Source organism: Piliocolobus tephrosceles, chromosome 7, assembly GCF_002776525.5.
Source record: "Piliocolobus tephrosceles isolate RC106 chromosome 7, ASM277652v3, whole genome shotgun sequence".
In the NCBI taxonomy this organism is placed as follows: Eukaryota; Metazoa; Chordata; class Mammalia; order Primates; family Cercopithecidae; genus Piliocolobus; species Piliocolobus tephrosceles.
In genome coordinates this window covers 47,633,839-47,648,230 of record NC_045440.1, presented here as the reverse complement: position 1 = coordinate 47,648,230, position 14,392 = coordinate 47,633,839, and the positions used below count along the sequence as shown (strand labels likewise).

At 40.4% G+C, this 14,392-nt stretch overlaps 1 protein-coding gene across 2 annotated transcripts in view; it reads left to right on the top strand.

Annotated features, from left to right (window-relative positions):
- UBE2V2 (ubiquitin conjugating enzyme E2 V2) overlaps nt 1-3,517 on the top strand; it is a 59,019-nt gene extending 55,502 nt beyond the window's left edge. Inside the window, exon 4 of one of the 2 annotated variants that reach the window (XM_026456199.1) lies at nt 645-3,517. In XM_026456199.1, coding sequence (XP_026311984.1) covers nt 645-791 — 147 coding nt within the window. In that variant the 3' untranslated portion in view covers nt 792-3,517. The remainder of the gene's footprint in view (nt 1-644) is intronic. The other variant, XM_026456200.2, reaches the window with a different exon arrangement.
- Nucleotides 3,518-14,392: the final 10,875 nt, after the last annotated feature.

Below are 14,392 nucleotides of genomic sequence, written 5' to 3'. Positions count from 1 at the left end.
GGCATTGAAAATGGAGAGGAACTTTTTTTTTTTTTTTTTTTTTTGGAGACAGACTCTCGCTGTGTCGCCCAGGCTGGAGTGCAGTGGCCGGATCTCAGCTCACTGCAAGCTCCGCCTCCTGGGTTTACGCCATTCTCCTGCCTCAGCCTCCTGAGTAGCTGGGACTACAGGCTCCCGCCACCTCGCCCGGCTAGGGTTTTTTTGTATTTTTTTAGTAGAGACGGGGTTTCACCGTGTTAGCCAGGATGGTCTTGATCTCCTGACCTTGTGATCCGCCCATCTCGGCCTCCCAAAATGCTGGGATTACAGGCTTGAGCCACCGCGCCTGGCGAGAGGAACCTTTTGACCTTACTCCATTAAGAAGGAATTGGTAAATTTATTTACAAAGTAGTTATTTAATGTAACATTTATTTCTGATGACCAAAGTTCACTATATGTTTTATATCTTTATATTTTCCCAAAATATTAAACTAATTATGATAAAATATACTAATTATGGTATTAGTAATTTCATAGTGTATGTTTTGTGAAAATAGAGGCAAGCTATGAATTTTCAAAGTCATTCTTATTAAAATACACTTAACAAATTGGTGCCATAGTACTTTAAACTTGCTAGTTAACTGTACTCTTTCCTCCCCTTTCAGGTGGATGCCCGGAGCATACCAGTGTTAGCAAAATGGCAAAATTCATATAGCATTAAAGTTGTACTTCAAGAGCTAAGACGTCTAATGATGTCCAAAGAAAATATGAAGCTTCCACAGCCACCAGAAGGACAAACATACAACAATTAATTTTAGTGGATCTCAAACTTGTCTTAAATCAACAACCTTCTACTCATGTTAATGTCTTGATTAAATATCACAATGAAAAATACCCACACATTAAGTAAAAGAATTCCAGCTGGTAAACATGACCTGGACATTTGTAAGAATATATTTAATACATGTACACCCATTATGTTTTCAGGTAACAGGAGGAAAAATGCAGCACAATTTTTTTTCTCTTGTTAAGGCATTGTCATTTAAACATAAACCTGGAGTACTCGAAGTAGAATTCAGGTTTACAAGATGAAAGCGTGTGGAGAAGTGTCAGATGGCAGTGGAAGCATGTGTGTTTCTAAAAAGTGAAAATCTCAAGAAAGAAAACAGAAATGGCATGCTTTACCCATCTTGCTTAGTGAAAGAAAGCTGCAGTTGAAATTGTTTAAAAAGTAGCAGGTACAACGAATATTGTCACAGATGTGTTAATTTTTGAAGCGGTGTGGGTGCTGACTACTAGTAGTATCAAAAATATGTTCAGGATTGTTTTGATACCTGTATTTATAATAAAAAATGTTGGGGGGAGTTGATGAATTTCTGTTAAAAGCTGTTCTTGTGTGTTACATGTAACAGACATGGTAAATATTTGTTTACAGTCTTTGTTTAACCATGCATTTAAGTTTAAGTGAAGTCAACAAAAAGGAAATAGGTGTATGGATATGTGATTTTGAGATTAAAGTTAGTCTTAAAATGTAAATAAAATGTGGAACGTGTCCTCAGACTGTGCCATTTCTATTATGTTGATGTAGTATATGTACAGTACCATGCTAGGGAAGCAAAAATTGGAATTATGTAGCTTTTCCTGTATACACACTTTTATTTACCCTATTTTGTGTACTTCTTGTGAATTATAATGTGCAGACTATTTCAGAAAAGAAATTATCTAGTTTAATTTCTTCTTTGGACAAGGAGGAGTCCTAGGTATTATATTTTGAGTTTGATTTCACCAGAAATAATATTATTAAAAAGATCTTTGCATTCTGGCAATTCTTTTAGGATTATAGGTTGCAAATTATCCAAATACATATCCCATTTTTAAAATCATAACATCTTTTTTAGTTGTTTTTCTGTGAAGCTTTTGGTTAATAAATCGGGTGAACTAATTGGAGACTTTTATCTTCCAGTTAGGGCTTTTAATACTAGCAAGGATAACTTTATTCATTCCACTGTTCTCTACTCTACAAATATGAACTCTGAAGTTGAAAATTCATTTATGTTCTGCTTTTACCAAAGTGACGTGAGGCATTAGGTCACTATTTCACTTCAAAGTACTGGATACAAAGCTTTGTTGAAAATGCTGTTTGATGAATTCACTGAAGAATATAGAAAAGTGGTCAGGTAAAGTCTCCTTTTATTTTGTCAAGCTTAATAATTTGTCTCATACTTTACCCCGGTATATATATAGGCAAACCAAAACCTTATCAAATATTAAATTAGATGTTCAAACTTTGCTTATAAAGTAAAGTATTGGCCATGCCGTGACTCATGCCTCTAATCCCAGCACTTTGGGAGGCTGAGACAGGCAGATCACTTGAGGTCAGGAGCTTGAGACTAGCCTGGGCAACATGATGGAACCCCATCTCTACTAAAAATACAAAAAATTAGCCAGGTGTGGTGGTGGGCACTTGTAGTCCCAGCTACTCGGGAGGCTGGGCAGGAGAATTGCTTGAACCTGGCAGACGGAGGTTGCAGTGAGCCGAGATCACACCACTGCTTCAGCCTAGGCGACAGAGCAAGACTCCGTCTCAAAAAAAAAATATTAATAATTGACCTTGGCTGTATATTAAAATAGTTACTTTTATAGTAGGGCACAGTTCTCAAACATGCCCTGAAAGGCTTTTATCAAGCTCATATAAAGTTAAAACTTTGAGCTACCTTTTCTTGGCCAATAGTACATTAAAGTCACTGAGTTTATGTAAACATTAATTTCAACATGGCTGTTCCATTTTATTTATCAAATATATTTAAAATGCTTTAAGATGATACATAGAGAACATACACATACATACAAATTAGTGCATGTGTAATTTGTTAAATTTGAAATGAACTATTACCTTGAAATATAGTCTTTAAAAATTTTTAATGGTTAAAGAAGATTAAATTGAATGAACTGACACTGTAGTCTAATGGTAACTGATAATCTGAATCCATCTCTCTGATAACCTCCTTTCCATTTTGAAAATGTGTCTTATTATACATGGAAGCTAGTAACTACTTGAATGCTGTTGGCAGGATGAGGGTCTGGGTCCCTCAGTCTCTTGTCCTCTTTCCTTCCCCCAAATCTATGATTGTGAAGTTGCCAACCCCCCGCCCCCTTCTCCTGCCAAGTACATGTTGTCAGAGTCAGCCCTATAATGTTCATCTCCCCTCTTGGTTGTGAGATTATGGATCTCTGTAGAAATTTGCATGCCATTTAACCCATTTCTAAAGCAGAATCCATTCTGCATGTCACAATCAAGATGTACTTGGCAATCTAAGACACACTGGGAGACTGTAAGAGGAATTAATATAGAAAAGCTCTTAATTATAGTAACATTTGGAAGAAATTTTTCCTTTGTTTTGTAAAGTGGCTAAGGTTTTAGGAGTGTGTGGTATTACCTTTTAAATGAACTGTAAAATTGCCTTAGAAATTTGTTTAAAAGGCTAGCAAGTGAAACCCTTGAGGGTGATCATATATTAATAAAGATTACCAAAAGAAATTTCTTGTCCTGTTAGGTCAGTGTTATGATTTAATGGTTTTAATTACTTAACCAATTTTAAGAATTGATAATTTTAAAAAATATTTTTTCTAGCATTCTAAAGTAATGTCTTTTGTTGTGGGTTTATGTGTAACTACAGGATTTTGGAACATAAACATTTTGAAGGATAGTCAATGGTATTTAGTCTTGGATATAAAAATAGAGAAAATTTATAGTTTTATGTTATTAAAATAATTTATCACACTTAGTGATTTGAGGTTTTCGCAGAGTAGATTTGTTTGACTCATGGTTTATTAGTCTGGATTACTTAAGAACAATATGTTGATTTTAATGTTAATTCCCACTAAATATATAATATTGATAAATACATGTGAAATTAATACTGTTTTGAAAATGTAGAGGACACAGCTGGGGATTATGAATGCTTTTTTCTTAATAGGTTTGGTGTGTATGGCTTTGGATGGTTCTGCTGATTCATCATGGAAAGACAGCAGTGAACTGTAGCCTGCCATCAAAACTGTATCAACTCTTTTAATGAGCATGTGACTGTATTAGGTACATTTTGAGGAATATAAGTATTGATGATAAAGTCTAATATGCATAATAGGATTTTGGAGGCATTTCAGGAATTTTCCTTTTATAGTTTGCTTTTTAGGCATCTGTATGTGTAATGTCATGGTATCATTTGTTGCTGGGATGGATTGAAAGGCACTGCTTTTACTTTTCTGATAAGTATCAAAATAATTTTCTAGTACCAACTTGACTGGCTTTTAATTATTGTCACGCACACACAAAATTCAACTCAAGGTTTGGGAAAAGTGTATTTTTTTCTATACAAGATAAAAGTGTCATAAAAAGGAATGGATGAATTGTTGATAGGAACATTAGCAGTTAATTTTTACCTGATACTGAGTTTACTGCATAGGAAGGAATACCTCTTCAATAATATGCCTTATAGAATGATGAAATCTTACCATAGTTCGTACTGAAAATGTTTATTTAAAAAGTATTGTGGAGTGTTGAAAATAAAGATACGTAATAAGTATTTTCTGAAGAGAAAATTAATGAAGGTATTTAATGATATAGGAAATAAGTGACAAGTTAAAGTCCATTTTGTTGCAATAAAGGAGTTGTGCAAACTCAAGGAGTGAGTTACATGATTGAAAAAAATCATTGGATACGAGGAAGTTGCTATGGTGTTTATATCCTTAGTAGGATCTTTTCATCTAAAAAATTCCTAAGAATCTGCTCCACCTCATGTTTAAAATTAAATTTTTTTTTTTTTTTTAGAGACAGGGTCTTGCTCTGTCACCCAGGCTGGAGTGTGTTGGTGCAATCATGATTTACTTTAGCCTTGATACCCTGGGCTCCAGTGTCCTCCCGCCTCCCGCCTCAGCTTCCTTAGTAGCTGGGACTACACACAGGTGCACGCTACCATGTCTGGGTTTTTTTGTTGTTGTTTTGTTTTTTGTTTTTGGTAGAGACAGGGTCTCATTATGTTGTATAGGCTGGTCTGAAACTCTTGGCCTCAAGTGATCTTCCTGCCTTAGCCTTCCAAATGCTGGGATTACAGGCATGAGCCACCACCCCTGGCTGGCATCTCATATTTCTGTGTAGTCTATACGACCATCTCAAAGTTTTTGTTTCAGGTTAATTTGTGAAATAAATGATAAAGGCTGATCTTGTTTTCTTATGAAGATTCCAGGGATTATCCTTTCTCCAGTGTTTAACTGACCAAATACCATGTAAGTGTTGTGCAGTGATCCATTTGCTGCCAAATATATAGACTCAGTGTGTGAATTCTTTTATCTTGTCCTCGTCAGGAGTGAGCAGCTACTTTAGAAATTTTGGCAGTTAAAAGATTATACAAAAGCAGAGTAGCAGAGTTGTTATTCTTAGTTGGCACTAAGAAACCAATAGTCAAAAGAAACCTGTGGTAAATAGAAAAGCAAATTGTTGACCTTATCTGTAGTGAATACTTTGCATTGCTTGTTCAGTACAGTAGTTGAGTAATGAAAGAAAAACATTGTTCAAAGATTACAAGGAGACTTTTTTGTTTTGTTTTGTTTTGTTTTTTAAACAAGCAGTCCTCCTGCCTGCCTCAGCCTCCCGAGCAGCTAAACCACAGGCACACACCACCACACTTGGCTAATTTTTAAAAAATTTTTTGTAGCGGCAGTCTCACTATATTGTCCAGGCTGGTGTCAAACTGCTGGCCTCACGCCATCCTCCCAAAGTGCTGGGATTGCAGGCATGAGTTACCTTGCCCAGCTCAGTTTTTTTTCCCTCTTTTAGTAATAGATTACAAGGTAATCAAAAATTCACATTATCATGAAATGAGACTTTTTTTTTTTTTTTTTGAGACAGAGTCTCGCTCTGTCGCCCAGGCTGGAGTGCAGTGGCCGGATCTCAGCTCACTGCAAGCTCTGCCTCCCGGGTTCATGCCATTCTCCTGCCTCAGCCTCCCGAGTAGCTGGGACTACAGGTGCCCGCCACCTCGCCCGGCTAGTTTTTTGTATTTTTTAGTAGAGACGGGGTTTCACCATGTTAGCCAGGATGGTCTCGATCTCCTGACCTCGTGATCCACCTGTCTCGGCCTCCCAGAGTGCTGGGATTACAGGCTTGAGCCACCGCGCCCGGCCATGAAATGAGATTTTAACAGGACATCCTCATATTAAAATGTAGTAAAATTAGTTTTAATACTGAATGTCCTGTTTTTTCATTTAAAGACTTTCATCCATTTATAATTAATAAACATGATACTTGATACTTGCAAATGCTTTATTATATTTGATAGCCCTTGAGGCTTATCAGCCTTTAACTTGAAGAACAGATTTTTTCCACAGTTGATAATTGATAAAGATATTGTTTCATTCCTTATCAAGCCACATTAGCAACTTAAGTAATGGTGGTCAAATGTTCTGATTCCATCCATTATTATAAATTATCTTTTTGTTGCTATAATGTAAAAAAATCTGGATAATTGCAATGATTATTCAGACAAACTCAAAGTGGGTGATGGGCACATTTTCAGTTATCCTAATACTCAAGTGAAAATAATTGAGTTCACAAGAAGAGTAAATTAATTGCATTGGTTTTTAAATTTTAGTAACATATGGATCCCTTTGAGAAGGAAAATTCTTGTGGACTTAGTATTGTCTTGAATTATTTTTATTAAACTATTGTTTAATGCATACATTGTTTGAACTTAGGCTCTTAGATTTTTTTTTTCTTCTTCTTCTTTAGACCTGTAACAAAACTGCAAGTTTTTTTAAAATTATAAAGTGGGCCCGGCGGAGTGGCTCACGCCTGTAATCCCAACACTTTGGGAGGCTGAGGCAGCCAGATCACCTGAAGTCAGGAGTTCGAAACCAGCCTGGCCAACATGGTAAAATCCCGTCTCTACTGAAAAAACAAAAATTAACCGAGCATGGAAGTGTGTGCCTGTGGTCCCAGCTACTTGGGAGGCTGAGGCATGAGAATCAGTTGAACCTGGGAGGCAGAGGTTGCAGTGAGCTGAGATCATGCCACAACATTCCAGCTTGGGGGCAGCAGAGCAAGACTCCATCTCAAAAAAAAAAAAAAAAAAAAAAAAGGCTTTATTGCTGAAAACTAGGTAATTTTTTATGAAATGAAAATGTATTGAGTTCTGTTTATCAAACATGTTGGCATGCTTGTTATTAAACCCTCCATACATGAAGTCCTTATAAAAGGCTACTTACTTGGTACTTGTATGTAGATGATAATATTGAGTTCATAGGTAAATATATGTACATTATTGTCAACTCTGTAACAGAGATGATGATCAAGTCTGCCGGTCCCTCATCTGGCACCTCGTATCTGGTAGAGTCTAACCACCCATTAGCATCATGTTCTAAGCTGAACTGGATAGTAATATGGATAAGTGAAGCCATTGGCATGATATTCTAAACCGAACTGGATAGTAATATGCAAAATGAAGCCATTAGCATAATGTTCTCAGCTTAACTGTATAGTAATATGGATGAATAAAGCAATTATCACAATGTTCTAATTGGTACTGGATAGTAATACGGATAAGTGAAGAGCAGTCCAGAGGAATCTACTGCAAATCCTAGGGAAAACACCTATTTTGCCCTCTGCCCTGTGACTGTGGGCAGTTAGCCCCGTAACCTTTAGTTTATTCTGTAAAGGCTGTGCTTGCCTCTGAGTTGTCATGTAATGAAATAACATGAATGGGTTTCATCACAGTCTGATGCAGAGTGATCAATAAATGGTAATATTTCTAATGCTATTAATCTAAGAACGCTTAGTCTATGTTAAAATTTGCATTTGTGGCCGGGCACGGTGGCTGATGTCTGTAATCCCAGCACTTTGGGAGGCTGAGACAGGCAGATCATGAAATATAGAGATTGAGACCATTCTGGCCAACATGGTGAAACCCCATCTCTGCTAAAAATACAAAAATTAGCTGGGCGTGGTGGCGTATGCCTGTAGTCCCAGCTACTCAGGAGGCTGAGGTTGCAGTGAGCTGAGATCATGCCACTGTACTCCAGCTTGGTGACAGAGCGAGACTCCGTCTCAAAAAATAATAATAATAAAATAAAATATACATTTGCATCAAGCCTGTACTTCTATGTAAAGAATGGGTTGGTTTTTTAAAAGAGGTCATATGGGATGCCATTAAGGCATTTGTGCATTCTGAATTCAGTTAATTTCTGCCCATGGTCAAAGGTGAACAGATAGGCTTTTGGATGTTTGTGATAGGCTTCTTGATGCCCCCACACTGCTGAGAGGATGCCCCCACACATCTTGCCGCAGGGGCCCTGGTGGATACATCTCAGGTTGGGCACAATTGCTTTGGTACCAGCAGCAGACCATTAAGATGAAGTCCGTTGGAAAGAGGTAACTTACTGGTAATGGAAAGCCAGGTTCACAAAGTTTGGGTTGAAAAGTCCATGGTTTAACTACATTATAATAGAAAACTCAATTCTTCATATATGCAACGTATGTAAAGTAACTTGATTAATTAGAAAAGGGAGATTACATTTTAAGCTTATCTTTTCCACTAGTCACTTGTGAATATAATCACAGTGAAGTCATATGAATTGTGAAAGAAAGTCGATTTCTACTTTTAATAAGCATCAGTGGGTGGTGCTTCCAGCAAATCTTGAGACTAGGGCTTTTGTCTTATTCTTGCCTTTGGGCAGGCACTGTTAGATGCTGAGGATACATAGTCTCTTTTCTCACATGTACAATTTGGTGGAACTTAGAGATAGGCTCTTTATTTATTTATTTATTTAAGATGGAGTCTTGCTGTGTCACCTAGACTAGAGTGCAGTGGCACCATCTCAGCTCACTGTAACCTCTGCCTCCTGGGTTCAAGCGATTATCGTGTCTCAGCCTCCTGAGTAGCTGAGACTACAGGTGTGCCCCACTACGCCCAGCTAACTTTGTGTATTTTTAATAGAGATGGGGTTTTGTCTTGTTGCCCAAGCTGGTCTGGAACTGCTGGGCTCAAGTCAACCTCCCTTCTCCATCTCCCAAAGAGCTGGGATTACAAGTGTGAACCACAATGCCCAACCAGGACTAAATTTCTGAGGTGGTTGAAAAGCGCTATAGCAAGTGTTATTAATAGCTTGTCTTTTAAGGAGAATATAAACTATACCTACATATAACGAGTTTGCTCCTTATCCTGGTGTTTGGTAACTGTTAAAGAGATTAGCCGAGGCCGGGCGCGGTGGCTCACACCTGTAATCTCAGCACTGTGGGAGGCCGAGGTGGGCAGATCACGAGGTCAGGAGATCGAGACCATCCTGGCTAACACGGTGAAACCCTGACTCTACTAAAAAAATAACAACAACAACAACAAAATTAGCCGGGCGTCGTGGCGGGCGCGTGTAGTCCCAGCTATTCGGGAGGCTGAGGGAGGAGAATGGGGTGAACCCAGGAGGCGGAGCTTGCAGTGAGCCGAGATTGCGCCACTGAGTTCCAGCCCCAGCGACAGTGAGACTCTGTCTCAGGGGGAAAAAAAAGTTAAACCCTGCGCGGTGGCTCACGCCTGTAATCCTAGCACTTTGGGAGGCCGAGGCAGGTGAATTGCTTGAGCTCAGGGGTTTGAGACCAGTCTAGGCAACATGGTGAAACCCCATCTCTACTGAAATACAAAAAATTGGGCATGGCCGCGTGTGCCTATAATCCCAGCTACTTGGGAGGCTGAGACAGGAGAATCGCTTGAGCCTGGCAGGCCAGGTTCTATTGCACTCCAGCCTGGGCGTCAGAGCAAGACTCCATCTCAAAAAAAAAAAAAAAAAGTTATATTGTTGGTTGGGCGCAGTGGCTCACGCCTGTACAATCCCAGCACCTTGAGAGGCCAAGGTGGGTGGATCACTTGAGCCCAGGAGTTTGAGACCAGCCTGGGCAACATGGTGAAACCCTGTCTTTACACAAAATACAAAATAGCTGGGCATGTCCCAGCTCCTTGGGAAGCTGGGGTGGGAGGATCACTTGAGCCCAGGAGGTTAGCAAGGCTGCAGTGAGCTGTGATCGCACAACTGGACTCCAGACTGGGTGACAAAGTGAGACCCTGTCTCAAAAAACAAAAAAAACATTTTTTACACTTTTAGGTTTGGGGGTACATGTGATGGTTTGTTACACAGGTAAACGTGTCATGGAGTTTTGTTGTACATACTATTTCATCACCCAGGTATTAAGCCTGGCATCCAATAGTTATCTTTTCTGCTCCTCTCCCTCCTCCCACCATCCCACCTCTAGACCCCAGTGTCTGTTGTTTCCTTCTTTGTGTTCACAAGTTCTTATTTAGCCCCAGTTTATAAGTGAGAACATGTCGTATTTGGTATTCTATTCCTGTTAGTTTGCTAAGAATGATAGCCTCCAGCTCCATTTATGTTCCCACAAAAGACATGATCTCATCTTTTTTGATGGCTGCATAGTATTCTACGGTATATATGTACCACATTTTCTTTTATCCAGTCTGTCATTGATGGGCGTATAGGTTGATTCCATGTCTTTGCTGTTGTTGTGAACAGTGTTGCAGTGAACATTTGCATGCATGTGTCTTTAAGGTAGAATGATTTATATTCCTCTGGGTATATACCCAGTAATGGGATTGCTGGGTCAAATGGCAGTTTTGCTTTTACCTCTTTGAGGAATCGACATACTACTTTTTACAATGGTTGAACTAATTCACACTCCCAGCAACAGTGTATAAGTGTTCCCCTTTCTCCACAACCTCACTAGCATCTGTTGTTTTTTTGGCTTTGTAATAATAGCCATTCTGATTGGTGTGAAATGGTATCTCGTTGTGGTTTTGATTTGCATTTCTCTAATGATCAGTGATACCGAGCTTTACCTCTTAGACTCTGGACAGCCTACACATTCTCGGGAATAGTTTAGTCTTGACAAAATGGAAACTGGAGTAGTCAATTTCTTAGACACCTTTGGTGATAACTTAATTTCTCAGTCATTTAATCTATGTGTGTGGTGTGTGTGTGTGCTTCGAGACAGGATCTCACTGTGTCACTCAGGCTGGAGTGCAGTGGCGGTATCTCAACTCACTGCAACCTCTGTCACCTGGGCTCAAGTGATCCTCCCACCTCAGCTTCCTGAATAGCTGTGACTACAGGCACGGGCCACCACGATCAGCTAACTTTTGCATTTTTTGTAGAGACAGGGTTTCAGCATGTCGCCCAGGCTGGTCTCCAACTCCTGAGCTCAAATAATCACCTGCCTTGGCCTCCTAAAGTGCTGGGATTACAGGCATGAGCCACTGTGCCCAGATAATTTTTGCATTTCTTGTAGAGATAGGGTCTTGCCATGCTGCTCAGGTTGGTCTTGAACTCCTGAGCTCAAGTGATCTGCCTTTCTTGGCCTCCCAAAGTGCTGGGATTACTGGCATGAGCCACTGTACCCAGCTAAGTTTTGCGGGTTTTGTGGAGATGGAGTCTTGCCATGTTGCCCAGTTTGGTCTTGAACTCCCAAGCTCAAGTGATCCTCCTTTCTTGGCCTCCCAAAGTGCTGGGTATAAGGCATGAGCCACTGTGCCTGGCCTACACTGTGTATTCTAAGAGCATAGAATGCTTTACGGTGTATGGAACCTTGCTGGTCCTATGGGAGACACACAGAAGTATAGTTTTATTCACATGTAGTGTACAGTCTGTCTTTTGAAAGGATATCATTTTGGTATAGACCAGTGCTTCTCAGATTTCAGTGGCATTCTTGAGGGTTTGTTAAAGTACAGATTCTAATTCAGTAGGTCTATGGTGGGACCTGAGGTTCTGTTTCTTACAGGCTTCCCATGATGGCCACTGGTTGGTAAACCACACTTTGAGGAGCAAAGGGCTTAATAAACAGTGGTTTGGGAGGAGGCTTAATGGAAGTGTGTCTGGCGGGCATCGTGGAGTAGGAAATGCAGACCATGTTTGGGGTGCATATACTCAAATTCTCTTTACAGAGGAGCAAGCACGGTCTCACCACAGTGTCCTTGGCTGTTTTGGTTTTGTCTCCCTAACTCCCTGCCCACTCACTTTTCGTGGCCCTCTGCTGGAACTTCCTCTCCAGCCCCATACTTTTGACTTGAGACCTTCTGACTCTCAGAGCCTGTGTATTTGGTATATTTGTGTGTGTGCAGGGATGGGCATAGAGGGCAATTTCACCACAAATATTTAAATTTTAACATTGCCACATCACGAAAATCAGTTTCTTTTTAAATGTTCCCATCTGGGCTGTGTATACAATAATCTTTATGATGTCTCTGGCACATCCCCTTGCTGAGCTTGGGCACCTTGTAGATGACCTGTGGGTGCACACCTGCAGCACTGAGTCTTCTGGGCTGTATTTGCAGGGCCCTTCACCTGGTGGGCATTTCCTGACGCCACCTCACAGATTCTAACCTTCATCTCCGGGCACACGTACCCTTTCCGCAGGCCTGGGAAGCTTCTCCTCTTCATCCCTGTTCCAGGCACATAACTGCGTCCTTTTGCAGAACGAATGAAATTTATTTCAGGGAAAAACATAGTAGGTAGGTTTTATATCCCAAAAGTGTCCTTCCATCTGTTAAGGCCAAGTTTAAATGTTACCTTTTCAACTAAAAAATTGCAGGTCATGCTTATTTGTCTCTCCCTCAAGCTGTATTGATAAAGGCAAATAATGAGATGGAAGTCACAAAGTGTTTGTTGTGGTGTGTGTGCCATGCTCACCAGCACCAGCCACCCTGCCTGCTGCCGGCAGAGCACCTGGGTGTGAGGGTCAGGGCGGGCAGAAACAAGCTGTGGGGTGAGGTAGAAACACCAGTGTACAGCGGAAGAGCACAGCCCCTTGCTCATGTCTCAGAACTGCAGAACTGTGGGTGGGGGGGGGGGGGGTCTTTAACTCAGTATATACTTCTGAAAAATTTTTAAATGACCAGGACCAATAGATATGTGACAGATAGATACAAATAGATAGTAGATATTTGTCAATTTGTGAGGTAGAAAGCCTTGTAATGTGTTCTAAGCACTACAAATATTTTTCTGAGATTATGTTGTTATTTACCTAAGTGCCTCTGTTAGCACTTTTGGTAGAATATGACTTTTCTCTAATTTTGAGATAATTTCTTTTCTTTTTTTATTCTGAGACAGAATTTCACTCTTGTTGCCCAGGCTGAAGTGCAATGGCGTGATCTCGGCTCACTGCAACCTCCGCGTCCTGGGTTCAAGCAATTCTCCCATCTCAGCCTCCCAAGTAGCTTGGGATTACAGGCATGCACCATCACACCTGGCTAATTTCCTTTCCTTCCTTTCCTCTCCTTCCTCTCTTTCTCTCTTTCTTTCTTTCTTTCTGTTTTTTTTTTCTTTTCGGACAACGTCTTGCTCTTGTCCCCCAGGCTTGAGTGCAACGGCACGATCTTCGCTCACTGCAACCTCTTCCTCTTGGGTTCAAGCGATTCTCCTGCCTCAGCCTCCGGAGTAGCTGGGATTACAGGCGCCTGCCACCATGCCCAGCTAATTTTTGTATTTTTAGTAGAGACAGGGTTTCACCATGTTGGCCAGGCTGGTCTCAAACTCCTGACTTCAGGTAATCCATCTGCCTTGGCCTCCCAAAGGGCTGGGATTATAGGCATGAGACACTATGCCTGGCCTATATATCATTGTCATTATATAGTCATCGTATAGTCATATAGCACTGGAACTCATGCCTCCTATCTAGCTGTAATTTTGTATCCATGAGCAAATCTATCCCTATACTCTCCTTCCCCCTACCTTCACCAGCTACTTATTTTAAAGAATTAACAACAACAACTAGAAAATCCTGTAAGCCAAGTGTAAGCTCCTTGAATAGCTCTTAGTTCTGCAGTCTATTTGGGTTCTCCCATGTTTTAATATTGAACAGAGCAGCTGAACCTGTAGCCTGTGTACTGTGAATGGCACACTTCTCCTAATTATCCTTCAAATCATGGAGCAGTGACCACTCACAGGGTCATTGTTGTTTCCAGGATCCTGCATCTGTTGAAACCTTGGATCTCTGTTCTGAATCTTGCCTCCTGTGATTGCTACTCACACCTTTCCCTCCCCGCCCAATTGGACAGGACCCTGATCCCTTAATCCACTAATGAAAGCTCATATCCTGTAAGTGATATCGGCTTTTTGGGTTTGGCCAATTTTACTGAAGACTTGTGCTAGTGGAGGAGGGTTGAAGCATAGTTTAACACAAGGACATCAATGTTTTTAAAAACTCATGATTCTCTCCCAACCATGGGCTGGGAGAAGATAATGGAAACAACAAAACTACACTGGCCACAGTTTTACTAGGAATATCCTTCTGCCCATGGAAACCACACCCCAGAACCCAGCGACAGATACCTGGATGTCTACCCCACATAAAGCACTGTATTCTTTT